This window comes from Orcinus orca, chromosome 1, assembly GCF_937001465.1.
Source record: "Orcinus orca chromosome 1, mOrcOrc1.1, whole genome shotgun sequence".
Classification (NCBI taxonomy): domain Eukaryota; kingdom Metazoa; phylum Chordata; class Mammalia; order Artiodactyla; family Delphinidae; genus Orcinus; species Orcinus orca.
This window is the reverse complement of record NC_064559.1, coordinates 146,249,170-146,264,228: the sequence shown is the minus strand read 5'-3', so window position 1 is coordinate 146,264,228 and position 15,059 is coordinate 146,249,170. Positions and strand designations below refer to the sequence as shown.

Sequence of the window (15,059 nt, the reverse complement as noted above, 5' to 3'; positions counted from 1 at the left end):
TGTCTTTGTCTGACTTACTTCACTTAGTATGATAATCTCTAGGTCCATTGATGTTGCTGCAAATGACAATGTTTCATTCTTTTTATGACCTAGTAATATTCCTTAAATTATTGACTCCTATCTTTCCTGGGTTCTCACTCCATTAGTGACTCCTTTTCTTGTATTTGCAATTACTCCCTCTTCACCAACCCCTTCCTCTCAAACTATAAACCCCCTAAAGCATCCTCCAGCCTAGAAAATAAAACAAGATGAAAAAAACCAAAAAACCTGTATTGAATGAATGTCAACAAATGTTCAATTTATCACTAGCCTTATATGCTGGCAGAAATTCTACATGACAATTAAGAGCATTTGTAAGGTAACATGATTTTCCTTGCTTCCAAAGCAAATTCTGGCGAGAACATAAAGAACACCTCTAATGCTATATAATTAACAATATCTTTGTGGAAATGAAGTTCTCATGCTTGGTACTACATGCAAACCTCCAATATCTTTCCCATTTGTTCTTTATAACCTCTGACTTTTAGGACAGATTTCAATCCTAAGTGCTGCTCACCAATCTAGCAGTGTTTGAGGGGTAATGGAAGGATTTACTACACTAGCATCTAGTGCGTGAGGGATCCAAATTTACCATTTTGTTTTTCATCCTTTTTTATCAGGCATTATGGTCTAATTTGCCATTGCTATTTCCTCTAGGACAATATTTCTCAAACCTAGATGCCCATTGGAATCATGTGTGAAACTTAAAAAAAAAAACTTACGTGCAGGCACCATCCTCAAGAGTTGTCTGATTCAAATAGTCTGGGGTGAAGTCCAGCCATTATAATTTTTTTAAAGCTCCTTTGGTCATTGTAATGCACAGCTAGTTGAGAACCATGTCCCTAGTTGAGCGACATGTGAGATACTAATACCATAGCATAAATCAGCTCTCTCTCTTACTCTCTTTATGTGATCCATGAAGAGATAGTATGTTAGCACTGGGTCCTGAGCTCATCTTCCTGAAGGGAGAGGAAAATAATCCAGAGGTAAGTTGGCCTCAAAATCAGTCAAATTTTATTATGATCTGTTAGTGATAGTGAAATATGAATTACTCCCATTTTCTCAGTCTATAGGTGAAAACTCTTTTTTGGTTTGAAAAGACTCATTGTTTGCCTTGCAGTCCAGAGAAAGCAAACTGCTTTCCTTTGGTGTGCCTTCATGATTATACAGATGCATTTTCTAAAGGAAGTTCCAAATAAAGAGAACACATCATCTACGGTGACTGAGAAACATAGTTTTATGGTGCTGGTTTTAGAATTATCTCTTGACATTAACATTTTTATGCACCCCCCCCATTAAGTTTTATGCTTGGATGTAATGCCACCAGGTAGGAATCAAGGTAAATGCCATTCCAAATCCACAGAGTCAGAGCCAAACTGTGGGTTATCAAATGTATCTTTTTATGTGCTGTTACTCATAGTGTATGATTTATACACACTGCTTTTGAAAGCTGCATTAACTGAAAGAAGCTGGCTGTGGAGGGGCAAAAAAGTACATATACAGGCTGGCTTAGTTGAACTGTGTTGATTTCTCTCTAGAACAGTCTTTACAATTCTTTGTTCACAGAGGTCTGCTGAAAGTGACTCAGTGTAGATGAAAACAGCTTGCTTAACCATTCCTGAAACACAGGAAAAATTAAAATACATTTTTTTCTTTGTCAAGCAATAAAAACAATGCCAGATTGTTAATGCCTTTTTTGTACCTTTCACTTGAAAGACCTCAAAAGAACATCGAGGAGAATAAAGGCAAAATCTGTTCCCCAATGGCGTCATTATACATGTTGAAGCCTCTAAAACTAAAATTCTAAAGACATTCAGGAAGAGTAGAGGAATAAATGACAGCAAACTGAAGAGTGTGTCTCCAGAGCTTTGTTCAATCTGCTTTGTTCAAATTTATTCAAATTGCATGATGAAAAGCAAAGATCTCATTTGTTTCAACATTAAAGTAGTAAATTAGTGAATGGTGAGTCGCTAATTGTCCTGTAAAGCATTTAAGGTGCCAGGGGTGCCCCATTGCCGATACTTTAGATTGCATTCTCATGGTTGAAGTGAAAGCAACCCTTAGAAAATATAAAACAATGTTTTTAATAATTTAAGCTGGTTCGATTCAAACATGATTTTCGTTCTGAAATATTTATCGAAGCTCCTGCTTTTATTTGAGATGAGCAAGTTTCATTTTAGACTTCAAGACATCAAATAGAAATTCATTTTCAATATGGGGCTAAAGTAGGGAGATAGATTATCTCTGTCCAGTGCTGTGTTTCATCCCTGGCTGTGTCTGCTTACTTGAATTAGCAGGTTTGGTTAAATTTTACTTGAATTTTTAGTGACCTTTTCTAATCGTGACTGTTTCATAATTTAATGTCTTGACCTTCGTTTTCTGTAGAGCCACCTCAGTGATAAATGCAGAGATTTAATAACTAGAACTGGTTGACAGGTGACCTTTCGTACCTGGCCATTTCTCTTTGCTGGGGAAACCACACTGTTTTGCAAGTTTTAATTCACAGATTTTAATTATCTATTGTATTGGCTATAAGCTTATTCATGGAGAAAAAAGTAAAGGTTAAATATTTCATTCTTCTTACTGATTAAAATGTAAAGTGCTTGGCAGTTGTCCCAATATATCATTCAAAAAGGAAAGGGCAGTTTGTCAGATTCTTACCTAAAGAAGAGAGAAGGGGAATTTTCCAGAGTGGTTGGTAGCGAGCAGGATGGAGAAAGTGGCCAGGGGGTGAGCTGTCTCATTAGCTGGATGAGGGTGACCGTGTGTGTGTGTGTGTGTGTGTGTGTGTGTGTGTGTGTGTGCGTGTGTGTGTGTGTAAATTTAGAGCAGAAAAACAGAAAGAAATCTTTAACTATATGCGTCCTAGTTTGAAGAGAAAAGTGACTGTGACTCAACAAAAGGTGAAACTTGCCGATCAGAGTGAATGACCTGTTAGTTTTGGTCATTTTTTTTTTTTTTCCAACCAGGCAAGGATCAGTTGGGCATGTCATGGTAAATTGGTTCCTAGAGTCCACCTAAATAATATTTACACACAGGAAAATAAGGCTAATTATTAAAATACCACAGACTCTTAAAAAGAGATGAGAAGAGCCACGTCTTCCTCCTTACCTCCATAGTAGCAAGGATTTCTGGCGCTTACGTTCTTCAACGTTTATGCAAACGAGAACCCATTTCTGTGCTACATGCTCATGCTTCGGAAAAGATAAAAATAAAAATCAGCATGCCTGTAAAATGACCTACAGGATGAGCATAGTATCCCAGGCAGCCAGTGTCCTAGAACCTTCATGCCTTCTTCATATGGAGAGGGGAGCGACTCAAAGAGTTAGAGGAGGGCTTGGCGTCTCCAGCAGACTTTGCTTCCCAAGGACTTGAAAGCAACCACTGGGGGCTTCTAGAGTGCATTTGCCTCAAGGAGTCTTTCCGACAGGGGGAGGTATTCTCTTTAGCCACGGAGACCAGCTTATAGCAACATCTGCCATGGCCTTTTGTTTTCTCGGACATGGACTGTAATCATTTAATGCGTCAGAAAGAAACACGATTCACTGCTGCTATGAAAAAAAGTTTGAAAAGCAAACTGAGTGAAAAGATGTGGAGGACCATTTTAAAGCCAATAAAATTGGTCATGATTAGATTATCTTAGACTAAAATTTCAGCCGTATTTCAAACTGAAATATTAAGAAAAAAATGTCCACATAATTTCTTCTGCCATCATAATGCCATTGTCAGAAAGGAGAGGTTAATTCTACCCCCATGCAAACTGTAACACTCCTGAGGAGACTTTCATCAGCTAAGAACTTTGTCCTGTTTTGGTGAAATTCTTGGCCGCCAGCATGGTTAAGAACATTAATTTATAATTTAATATAAATAATTTTAATATGATACTGGGTGAGATTTGCGGTGTTTGCCTGTATGTATATTAGGAATAGTGCAAATTAATAGTAAATATTTCTTTAATATCCCCCACTTCTTAATAGTGCTGTGAGTGCATTTCATGAAAGATAATATATGCTCTCTTTTTAACCTGAAAGACATGTAGTACCCACTGGACATCATGTTTGTCTCAATTTCGTCAACTCATTAATGGGAAATAAAAACTAACTTTTGAAGAATTTATTATGAGAACTGAATGGAATAATGTAATAAAGTGCTGGGCAGGATGACTGGCCCATAGTATGTATTCAATCATGTTAATATCAATAAATATAATACACCATACTTATATATCTCCCTCACACTGCTTCTTCCCTCTCTCATCCTCTCCCTGCATCCCAGACAGGAATCAAGTCCTTTTTCTTATAAGGAGGCAAATGTCAAGATTTGTTTTAGCAGAGAAAGGACCTGTTTTTCAAGGCAATCCCTTAGACCTTTAAAATAGTATATGAATTGACCCTAGCTGATCATAAAACTTCCCCACCTACCTCAAGGCTGTGTACTGAGGTTAAAGCTCACACTGATTAGAATTCTAAAATTATTTTACCCTTAACAGAGCCTTGCACAGAATAGGTACTAGGTAAAAATTACTTGCTTGTTTACTAGATATCACCAAATACTTCACTTTCCCCAAGCTGACTGTTATTTCCAGATATGCAGGTATAGAGCCAGTATTATTTTGCAGAGGGAGAAAATACCCAAATCAAATAAGGCAAATCTTGGAGATATTGCAGGTTCAGTACTGGACCACTGCAATAAAGTGAATATTGCAGTAAAGTCACACGAATGTTTTGGTTTCCCAGGGCATGTAAAAATTATGTTTACACTATACTATAGTCTATTAAGTGTGCAATAGCCTTATGTCTAAACAAGTACATGCCTTAATTTAAAAAATACTTTATTGCTAAAATACTCTAACCATCATATGACAATGTGGGTTGCTGCACACCTTGAATTTGTAAAAAACGCAATATCTGTGAAGCGCAATAAAACGAAGTACAGTAAAACAAGGTATGCCTGTATAATGATGTTACCACTAAAAAAAAAATCAGTGTCTTAGATGTCAAATAAAAGAAAGCGTTTGACATCTGTGAGCTTTCTCTTAACAGTGACACAGTTGCCTAGACAGGGTCGGCTGTATATTTGTGGTGATCTCAGTTTATAGACACAGCCCAAGCCCAAGCAAAGCGTTTGGCTTGATGTTTTGGGTGTACAAGAGGAAAAGACAAAGAGGTCAAGTTTGTTTTTAATAAAGAAAAACAAAAAATAGGGACAAGTCAACTGAAAAGGAGAATTGAAAGTTAAGATGAGGCTTGATAAAGTGGAGCCAGATAAATCTTTCCAAAGGTCTCGGAAAATCCAGGGCCTCAATCTAGAAAGAAACTGCTTACTGAGGCAGAACTGAGCGAGTGGACACATATGGAATAAATTTTCAAGCAAGGGCCTCAAATCAAATAACATAAACGAGCTCAAGAAACAGCAGGACGTTTTAACAAAGAAAGTTGAGATCACAAGATGCAGCGATAAAGCTAATAAAAGGAACTGAGATAACCAGATAAGAGCAGCTCTTGGGTCAAACCATCCATTCATGCCCAGGTGTGTCTTTCTTTTTATCATAGCTTACTGTAGTTTGAAGGTGCCTTCAAACATATAAATGAGTCCCTTGTGCTTTAACAAGCTCTTCGTGTTACCTGAAGCTTCTGATTATGATTAGGATTGTTTCATTCATCTAGCCCTGCGCTCTTATCATGCTGTAAAGATGGTTCCTGCAACCAGGTGGTAAATAGAGCAGTCACTCCATGCAGCCATGTCTCCTGGCACCTCATTCAGGAAACCGGACAGCTAGGCAGGTCTGAGAACAAGAAGTATGACATGCAGAAGTTTCTTACCACTCTGGCCGTGGTGACAATATGGCCAAGCGAATAGTATAAAAGAAAGGGGCAATTTAAAGATCACCACCTATCCCCAAAGTCATTACATTCGTAGCACCCTGCCCAATTACATGTTTGTCACATAGACAAGCTGTTATTCCCAGTGTTTGCCCTCAAGTTGTTAGTCAGCTGCTGACCTCGTAAACTGCACAGCTGCAGCATCCTGATATGTTGTCATGAAACAGATTGTGATGTCTTAATTGATCACTCTCAGAGGTCACAATTGTCAAGTGAAACCAGTATACTGATTTTTATTAGTTAAATTAAGCTTTGTTACAGCAGAACCAGCTAATTCACTTTAACGACTTGGAAATCCAATGCAGATTGCTACATGTTGTAGATTAGAACACATCCAAGGCTTTTTCTTTATATCTTTCTTTTTGATTCTTTTTTTAATGTGTGGAGGCCTGTATCCTCAAAATGTTTTTATTACACAGTGAAGCAACTTCTTGGAACAATAAATGGAACCTAACCTCCTTGTACCATATGCATCTTGGTGATAAGTTGGAATGTGCCATGTGACCCACACAATTTAAATCAGGCATTGATTTGTGTGACTCTAAGTGAGTTTGGAGGACTCCGCTAAGTGTAATGGATGTCAGGCCCAGCTGCAAATCGCCTGGCAGGAAGAACATTGTGTTCGTCCTTATCATCCCCAAAGACTGTGGGCTCCTAGGTGCATGAGGAAGGGGCTTAGATCAATGCCTGATTCTCAGAGGCATCCCCTTGTGCCTCCATTTGCCCACTGGTGAAGTTTTCACTATGACACCAACCTAGAGAACCCCATTTCCAAGTGCTCTAATATACTCACCCGCTTTGAGCGGACCTATTCTAACCTGGTGCCTGGATCACCTGCTGCCCACCTTAGTTCAGAAATCTTACTGTAGCAGGAGTGATGGACAGTCCCTTTCACAGCAGAGTTTTAAGGCACTTCACAAATGGACCTTTGTGGGCTGCATAAGTAAAGCTTTTTTGAAATTCTTAATTTGACATCTCAAATAAATACCCTTGTCATTCTAGTGTATTTTACAGTGTACCATGAAAACAAAATCAAAGAAGTAAAGTTAAATTAATGTAATAACTGTTAGCATCCAGAATACAATGGGAAGCATAAGGATGCTCATCAAAGCAATTTTTTGTGATATAAAAAAATCAGATAATAGCTAATGCCCAGAAAGAGGCAGATAGGTACATTATGGTACATCCATACAATGGAATATTATGCAGGCATTAAAAATATCGCTAAGGACTATTTACTAACATGGGAAAGTTTAATGATGTGGAATTAATTGAAAAATCAAGGCGGCCAAATTGTATAAATGGTATTTCTCAACATGTCTAGAAGGAAGAAAATACTACAAAACATTGTAGCCGTTGTTGAGTGGTGGAAATATGGAGAGTTTTAATTCTTTTTATATTTTTCAAGTTTTCCACAATAAGCCCATATTACTTTAATAATCAGGAAGATAAATAAAAGCTGCTTGAGTAGTTTTGTTATAACATTTGCTGCAGGAGTCTGTGTTCAAGTCACCTTAAATCTAACAGGTCTGGAAATGAGCTCCTGCTTCCTCCCCCGGTCTGTTTCTCCTGAAGCCTTCTCCTTCTCAGTTAAAGGCAGCTCCAGGCTTCCAATTTCTTAGGCTAAAAATCTGAAGTTATCCTCGACTCCTTTCTCTCTCTCAGATCTCACCTTCCATCTACTGGTCAACCCAGCAAGCCCTACCTTCAGAAAATATCCAGCATGTGACCAGCTTCTTACCACCACCTCTGCTACCCAACCTGGTCCAAGCCATCATCCTCTCTTGCTGGGATTACGGCAGCATCCTGTTCTCACAGTTTCTACCCCTGCCTTCCTTGTGTCAGTTTTCCACACAGCAGCCAAAGCTGTTACAACGTGACTTGGATCAGTCATTCCCCTGCCCAGAGCCCTCAGTGGCTCTTAAGTAAAAGGCCCTAAGTGACGGCTCCCCTGCCACCTCTCTTGCCCCAGTACTCACTTGCTATTCTCAGTGCTCTGCCAGGCCACATTGCCCTCCCTATTGTTCCTCTCCTACCCTGGGGTATTTGCAGAAATGCCTTTTTTTTTTTTTTTGCAAAATCCCATGGTCAGCCCTTTTACTTCGTTCAAGTCTTTACTCAAATATAATTTTTTCCTGAGGCCTTTTCTGGTCACTCCACCAACACACACACATACATTCACATAGATACATCCTTACTTCCTTCCTTGCTTTAATTTTCCCTATTTAGTACTCACCTCCATCTAACATATACTGTGCAGATTTGTCTGTTACCTTTCTTCCCTCACTTGAATGTAAGCTCTATGGGAGTAGGGATATTTGTTTAAAATGTTCACAGCTGAATCCCCAACCCCTAGAACATGGTACATAGTAGTTAGTAGTTAGTCAAATAACTACTTTGAGTCCCTACCATTGACAGTTGTGTGATAATTATCCTGGTGACTTTTCTGAGTCTCTTTGCTACTCAATTTGCCCACCTAGATTGAACCTGTTGGTATGTTGATATGTTTCTTCTGGGTTGCTTTTCTCTTTTCAACTAAATCAGTAATTCTAGATGAATTGGAAAAGTCCATTTCTTCCCTAATATTAAGTTCAGGGTCTTAATAAATTATCTTAATTAATGAATTATCTTAATTATCTAAATTAAATTGCTTTCATTTCCTGACTTAACCACTATATATTGAGCTACTATAGTATTCCAGGGACTTCTGGGGAGTGAGGTTAAAATGAAGAAGACAGACATTGATTCTGCTGTTACTGAGTTTACCGTCTAGTAGACAGGCGTAATTAAATAATAAATTAAAGTGCAATACAACTACTGTTGGTTTGGTATAAATATATTTCAGAGGTATTCCCACACTCAGCAGTTATGCACAATATCTGGATTTTCTGTTTTCCCAGAGGAACTTGTTTGGATAGATGGAACTTACTAATTTACACATTTCTTCCCCCGCCCTGTTTCTCTTTTTGTTTTTCAGCCTTTGCAACTGGACTGTAACCTTTGTGCCATAGTGTCAAACTCAGGTCAGATGGTTGGCCAGAAGGTGGGGAACGAGATAGATCAGTCTTCCTGCATTTGGAGAATGAACAATGCCCCCACCAAGGGCTATGAAGAGGATGTTGGCCGCATGACAATGATTCGAGTTGTATCCCATACCAGCGTTCCTCTTTTGCTGAAAAACCCTGATTATTTTTTCAAGGAAGCAAATGCTACTATTTATGTTATTTGGGGCCCTTTCCGCAATATGAGGAAAGACGGCAATGGCATTGTTTACAACATGTTGAAAAAGACTGTTGACATCTATCCCAATGCCCAGATTTACGTGACCACGGAGAAGCGCATGAGTTACTGTGATGGAGTGTTTAAGAAGGAAACTGGGAAAGACAGGTGAGTCCTCTGAGAAGCAGCCTTATTGTCTTTTATGCTAAATCTTTGCTGAGTTCTTTTGCCAGCTATCAAATGAACAGAGTAACTTTTCAAACTGATTGTTATATGTTTTTGACTATTATGATTACTTGATGAGCCAGCAGCTAGGCCCCATTTATTCCACCTACCCCACCTTCTGTTCTCTCCCTTTTGATTGGCTTGAGGCTCCAAAAAAGCACTGGCTGCTTCCCCAAGATATCTTTAGATTTCTTCTTATTTAGCTCAATTTGCTATTGAATAAATTGGATTTTAGCCGAAAGAAGTCTACACATTTCTGTTTTAAAATAGAAATGTGAGAGAACTTTAGGACCTAAACTCCTTTGGAAGCTGTGGCAAAAATTTACTGAGAGCACAAAACAGAACAAGCTATTGATTCTCTAATAAGGTTGCATAGCTTCTTGCCTGCAAATAGGTCCTACGATCATGAACACCATAACTTAGCATTTAACATGTTAAGCAGAATACCATGTTGAAATTATGCATTCCTTAAAATCATTAACAGTGGATTCTTGAAGGGAAATGAGATATACATACCGTTCACTCAATGATCTAAAAACCAATTTGCATTTTTTTCATTACATCCGGTTTTCTGCAGCATTCTGTAAACCGCCTTTCCCGAGGCCTGCCTGTCTTCTTCTTCTACTCCTTACTTTTGCTGCTTCCTCCCCCTGCTTCTTCTTCCTCTTCTCCCGTGTAACTATTGCTCACCACTCTTTCTTCCTCTTTAGAAAGGTAACCAGTATGTGAGAGAGAAGTAGAATTATAAATTAGTTTACCTTAGTTCATATATCTAGTTCTAATCAAGAACGGCTGCAGGAAAATATTGAAACTGATTGCTGAAAGTTTGAATTACTGTGAATTTTGCTTTTTTGTGTAATACTATGGATAAATTGAGCATTGACTATAATTCCAATGTTAAAGTTCTGATTTCCTCAAAATATCTGTCTTTTATTCTTCCTTATTATCAAATTTAAACTTTCAACTATATTGCAGTGTGTGCTTGCGAAGGGGAGTTTCTGATGTCTCTGGGTGTAATTTAAATGCTGATAATTATTTTAAAATCTTATCTGGCTCAACTCTCCTACTGATAATGTAGGTGGAATTTAGTGTTTTCTACTTCTGAGCACCAAAAATGCATAGCTTCTAATGAAATGCAAGACAAATAGCCATGACAGTGGCCCCTTCCACTTTAGTGTTAGCAAGAAGAATCCCAGTGTTAAGATTTGAATCAGTGTAGCATAAACAGTCCAAAGAGACAGGCACTAGGGATAAAAGGAGTAGGTACGTGCTTCAAAGAAATACTCTCACATGTAGCACCATTCTATATAAATACGACCATTCTCAAGTGGCTTTGGAAATTTCTGGTCTCTCACTAGCCCAGAGCAGTGCAGTTAATTAGGTATATTTGGGTTTTCATTAGTAACATTTAGCCCTCGGGGTATGCCCTAGTCATAACTATAAGCCCTAGAATAATTCTGGGGTATCAGAGAAGAGCTCAGCATGCTGTCTGTCCCCATGTGTTTATATCATGCTGGCTTTGCTGTGAGCTTTCAGTGAGACAGCACTGTCACAGATGTGTGGATTGTACAACAAGCACCGGAAGAGAATAGCTTTGGGAGATTCATTTTCCTACTGGCTGTGATGAGGAAAGCTGTTTGTATAGTGGGAAAAAGCGCACTTGGTAAAATTAATTTGCAGGTATCATTCAATTGGTAGAGTTACCAAAATAAAAGTAGAAAAAACAAGTCACAATGATTTTATGATGCTTTCTTGCTGTTTTCTTCCCCAAGTCTAATCCCGTCTGGTGCTTCACTGAATACTACAAACAGACCAAAGAAGACAACTATGCTAGAAATGAGCAGAACAGATGGTTTTGGTAAAATCTGGTTGGATGACAAAAGGTCTACCAAAACGACCTCAAGGGTAGCAATCTCCACAATGATTTAAATCTGTACCCTAAATTTAGCTGTGTGGATTTTATTGTTAAAGATTTTCCCATAATGACCTGATGTTCATTGCCAGATTTCAAAGAAGGATATTTTTTAGCTTTTTATGAAGGAAAATGTCAGACTTATAGGGAGACTAATGCTGTAATGAACTGCTGTATACCACAGCTCAGATTGAATAATTATTAACTCATAGCCAATCTTGTTCTATCTATACCCCTGTACACTTTCTCCCTCCCCAAGGATTATTTTGTCTTGTTCTATCTATACCCCTGTACACTTCCTCCCTCCCCAAGGATTATTTTGAAGCAAATGCCAGATATCATATTATTTTATTGATAAATATTTCAGCATGTATCTCTAAAAGATAAAGATTCTTAAAAATAAACACAATGTCATTGTCCTACAGAAAAATCAGCATACTTTCTTAATAACAATATATATTTAGTCTGTTTTCAAATTTCTCCAGTGATCTCATTAATATTTTTAACAGTTAATTGAATCAGGATTAGTGTTAAGCTCTGTGCATGTTCAAATCAGGATTAGCATAAGGGCTTTACAAATAATTGATACGTCTCCTATATTTCTCTTAACACATGGCTTCTTCTCTCCCACTCTCTCCCTGTATTATTGAAAAACAACCTAGTCATTTGTGCACAATCTAGATTGTGCTGATTGCACCCCCATGATACTTCTACCTTGGTATCTCTATATTGAGGATTTATTGGATTCGGGTCTAATTTTTTTTAAAAAAATTATCAAGACTATTAGGTGATACCTCTATCAGGATGAAGACCATCTAGTTTTCTGTCTCTTTATGTTAGCATTCATTAATGATCATTGTCTAGATCGAATAGTTCATTAGAGATTACAGAATGGTGATATCTCATCATTTCTTTTTCATTTATTAACTAATATACCTTATAAAGAGAAACTTGGTCTCATTAACCGTTTGGTTACCATGAGATAGAAGATAGTACCAATTCTTTCCCTTTATTAGTTATTTTTTGTTTTTCTTTTATTCATTTTTTTATACTGCAGGTTCTTATTAGTCATCCATTTTATACACTGCAGTGTATATATGTCAATCCCAACCTCCCAATTCATCGCATCATCCCCACCCCCTGCTGCTTTCCCCTCTTGGTGTCCATATGTTTGTTCTCTACATCTGTGTCTCAATTTCTGCTCTGCAAACTGGTTAATCTGTACTATTTTTCTAGATTCCACATACCTGCGTTAATATAGGATATTTGCTTTTCTCTTTCTGACTTACTTCACTCTGTATGACAGTCTCTAGATGCATCCACATCTCCAGAAATGACCCAACTTCGTGCCTTTTTATGGCTGAGTAATATTCCATTGTATATATGTACCACATCTTCTTTATTCATTTGTCTGTCGATGGGCATGTAGGTTGTTCCATGACCGGGCTATTGTAAATAGTGCTGCAATGAACATTGGGGTGCATGTGTCTTTTTGAATTATGGTTTTCTCTGGGTATATGCTCAGTAGTGGGATTGCTGGGTCATATGGTAGTTCTATTTCTAGTTTTTTAAGGAGTCTCCGTACTGTTCTCCATAGTGGCTGTATCAACTTACATTCCCACCAACAGTGCAAGAGGGTTCCCTTTTCTCCACACCCTCTCCAGCATTTGTTGTTTGTAGATTTTCTGAAGATGCCCATTCTGACTGGTGTGAGGTGATACCTCATTGTAGTTTTGATTTGCATTTCTCTAATAATTAGTGATGTTGAGCAGCTTTTCATGTGCTGTCTTCTTTGCAGAAATGTCTATTTAGGTCTTCTGCCCATTTTTGGATTTGATTGTTTGTTTTTTTAATATTGAGCTGCATGAGCTGTTTATATATTTTGGAGATTAATCCTTTGTCTGTTGATTTGTTTGCAAATATTTTCTCCCATTTTGATGGTTGTCTTTTCATCTTGTTTAAGGTTTCCTTTGCTGTGCAAAAGCTGTGAAGTTTCATTAGGTCCCATTTGTTTATTTTTGTTTTTATTTCTATTACTCTAGGAGGTGGATCAAAAAAAGATCTTGCTGTGATTTATGTCAAAGAGTGTTCGTCCTATGTTTTCCTCTAAGAGTTTTATAGTGTCCGGTCTTACATTTAGGTCTCTAATCCATTTTGAGTTTATTTTTGTGTCTGGTGTTAGGGAGTGTTCTAATTTCATTCTTTTACATGTAGCTGTCCAGTTTTCCCAGCACCACTTATTGAAGAGACTGTCTTTTCTCCATTGTATATCCTTGCCTCCTTTGTCATAGATTAGTTGACCATAGGTATGTGGGTTTATCTCTGGGCTTTCTATCTTGTTCCATTAATCTATATTTCTGTTTTTGTGCCACCATATTTTCTTGATTACTGTAGCTTTGTAGTATAGTCTGAAGTCAGGGAGTCTGATTCCTCCAGGTCTGTTTTTTTCCCTCAAGACTGCTTTGGCTATTCGGGGTCTTTTGTGTCTCCATACAAATTTTAAGATTTTTTTGTTCTAGTTCTGTAAAAAATGCCATTGGTAATTTGATAGAGATTGCATTGAATCTGTAGATTGCTTTGCGTAGTATAGTCATTTTCACAATGTTGATTCTTCCAATCCAGGAAAATGGTATATCTCTCCATCTGTTGGTAGCATCTTTAATTTCTTTCATCAGTGTCTTATAGTTTTCTGCATACAGGTCTTTTGTCTCCCTAGGTAGGTTTATTCCTAGGTATTTTATTCTTTTTGTTGCAGTGGTAAATGGGAGTGTTTCCTTAATTTCACTTTCAGTTTTTCATCATTAGTGTATAGGAATGCAAGAGACTTCTGTGCATTAATTTTGTATCCTGCAAGTTTACCAGATTCATTGATTAGCTCTAGTAGTTTTCTGGTGGCATCTTTAGGATTCTCTATGTATAGTATCATGTCATCTGCAAACAGTGACAGTTTTACCTCTTCTTTTCCAATTTGTATTCCTTTTATTTCTTTATCTTCTCTGATTGCCGTGGCTAGGACTTCCAAAACTATGTTGAATAATAGTGGCAACAGTGGACATCCTTGTCTTGTTCCTGATCTTAGAGGAAATGCTTTCAGTTTTTCACCATTGAGAATGATGTTTGCTGTGGGTTTGTTGTATATAGCCTTTATTATGTTGAGGTAGGTTCCCTCTATGCCCATTTTCTGGAGAGCTTTTATCATAAATGCATTTTGAATTTTGTCAAAAGATTTTTCTGCATCTATTGAGATGATCATATGGTTTTTATTCTTCAATATGTTAATATGGTGTATCACATTGATTGATTTGTGTATATTGAAGAATCCTTGCATCGCTGGGATAAATCCCACTTGATCACGGTGTATGATGCTGTTGGATTCTGTTTGCTAGTATTTTGTTGAGGATTTTTGCATCTATATTCCTCAGTGATATTGGTCTGTAATTTTCTTTTTTTGTAGTATCTTTGTCTGGTTTTGGTATCAGGGTGATGGTGGCCTCAGGGAATGAGTTTTGGGTGTTAGCTCTTCTCTAAATGTTTGATAGAATTCACCTGTGAAGCCATCTGGTCCTGGACTTTTATTTATTGAAAGACTTTTAATCACAGTTTCAATTTCATTACTTATGATTGGTCTGTTCATATTTTCTAGTTCTTCCTGGTTCAGTTTTGGAAGGTTATGCCTTTCTACAAATTTGTCCATTTCTTCCAGGTTGTCCATTTTATTGGCATAGAGTTGCTTGTAGTAGTCTCTTAGGATGCTTTGTATTTCTGTGGTGTCTGTTGTAACT

The 15,059-nt window shown here is 37.6% G+C and overlaps 1 protein-coding gene across 2 annotated transcripts in view; it reads left to right on the top strand.

Moving 5' to 3' along the window:
- ST6GALNAC3 (ST6 N-acetylgalactosaminide alpha-2,6-sialyltransferase 3) overlaps positions 1-15,059 on the top strand; it is a 592,369-nt gene that overhangs the window by 363,908 nt on the left and 213,402 nt on the right. For both annotated transcript variants that reach the window (XM_004279947.2, XM_049707210.1), the window contains exon 3: positions 8,899-9,308. In XM_004279947.2, the coding sequence (XP_004279995.2) occupies positions 8,899-9,308 (410 nt within the window). The remainder of the gene's footprint in view (positions 1-8,898; positions 9,309-15,059) is intronic.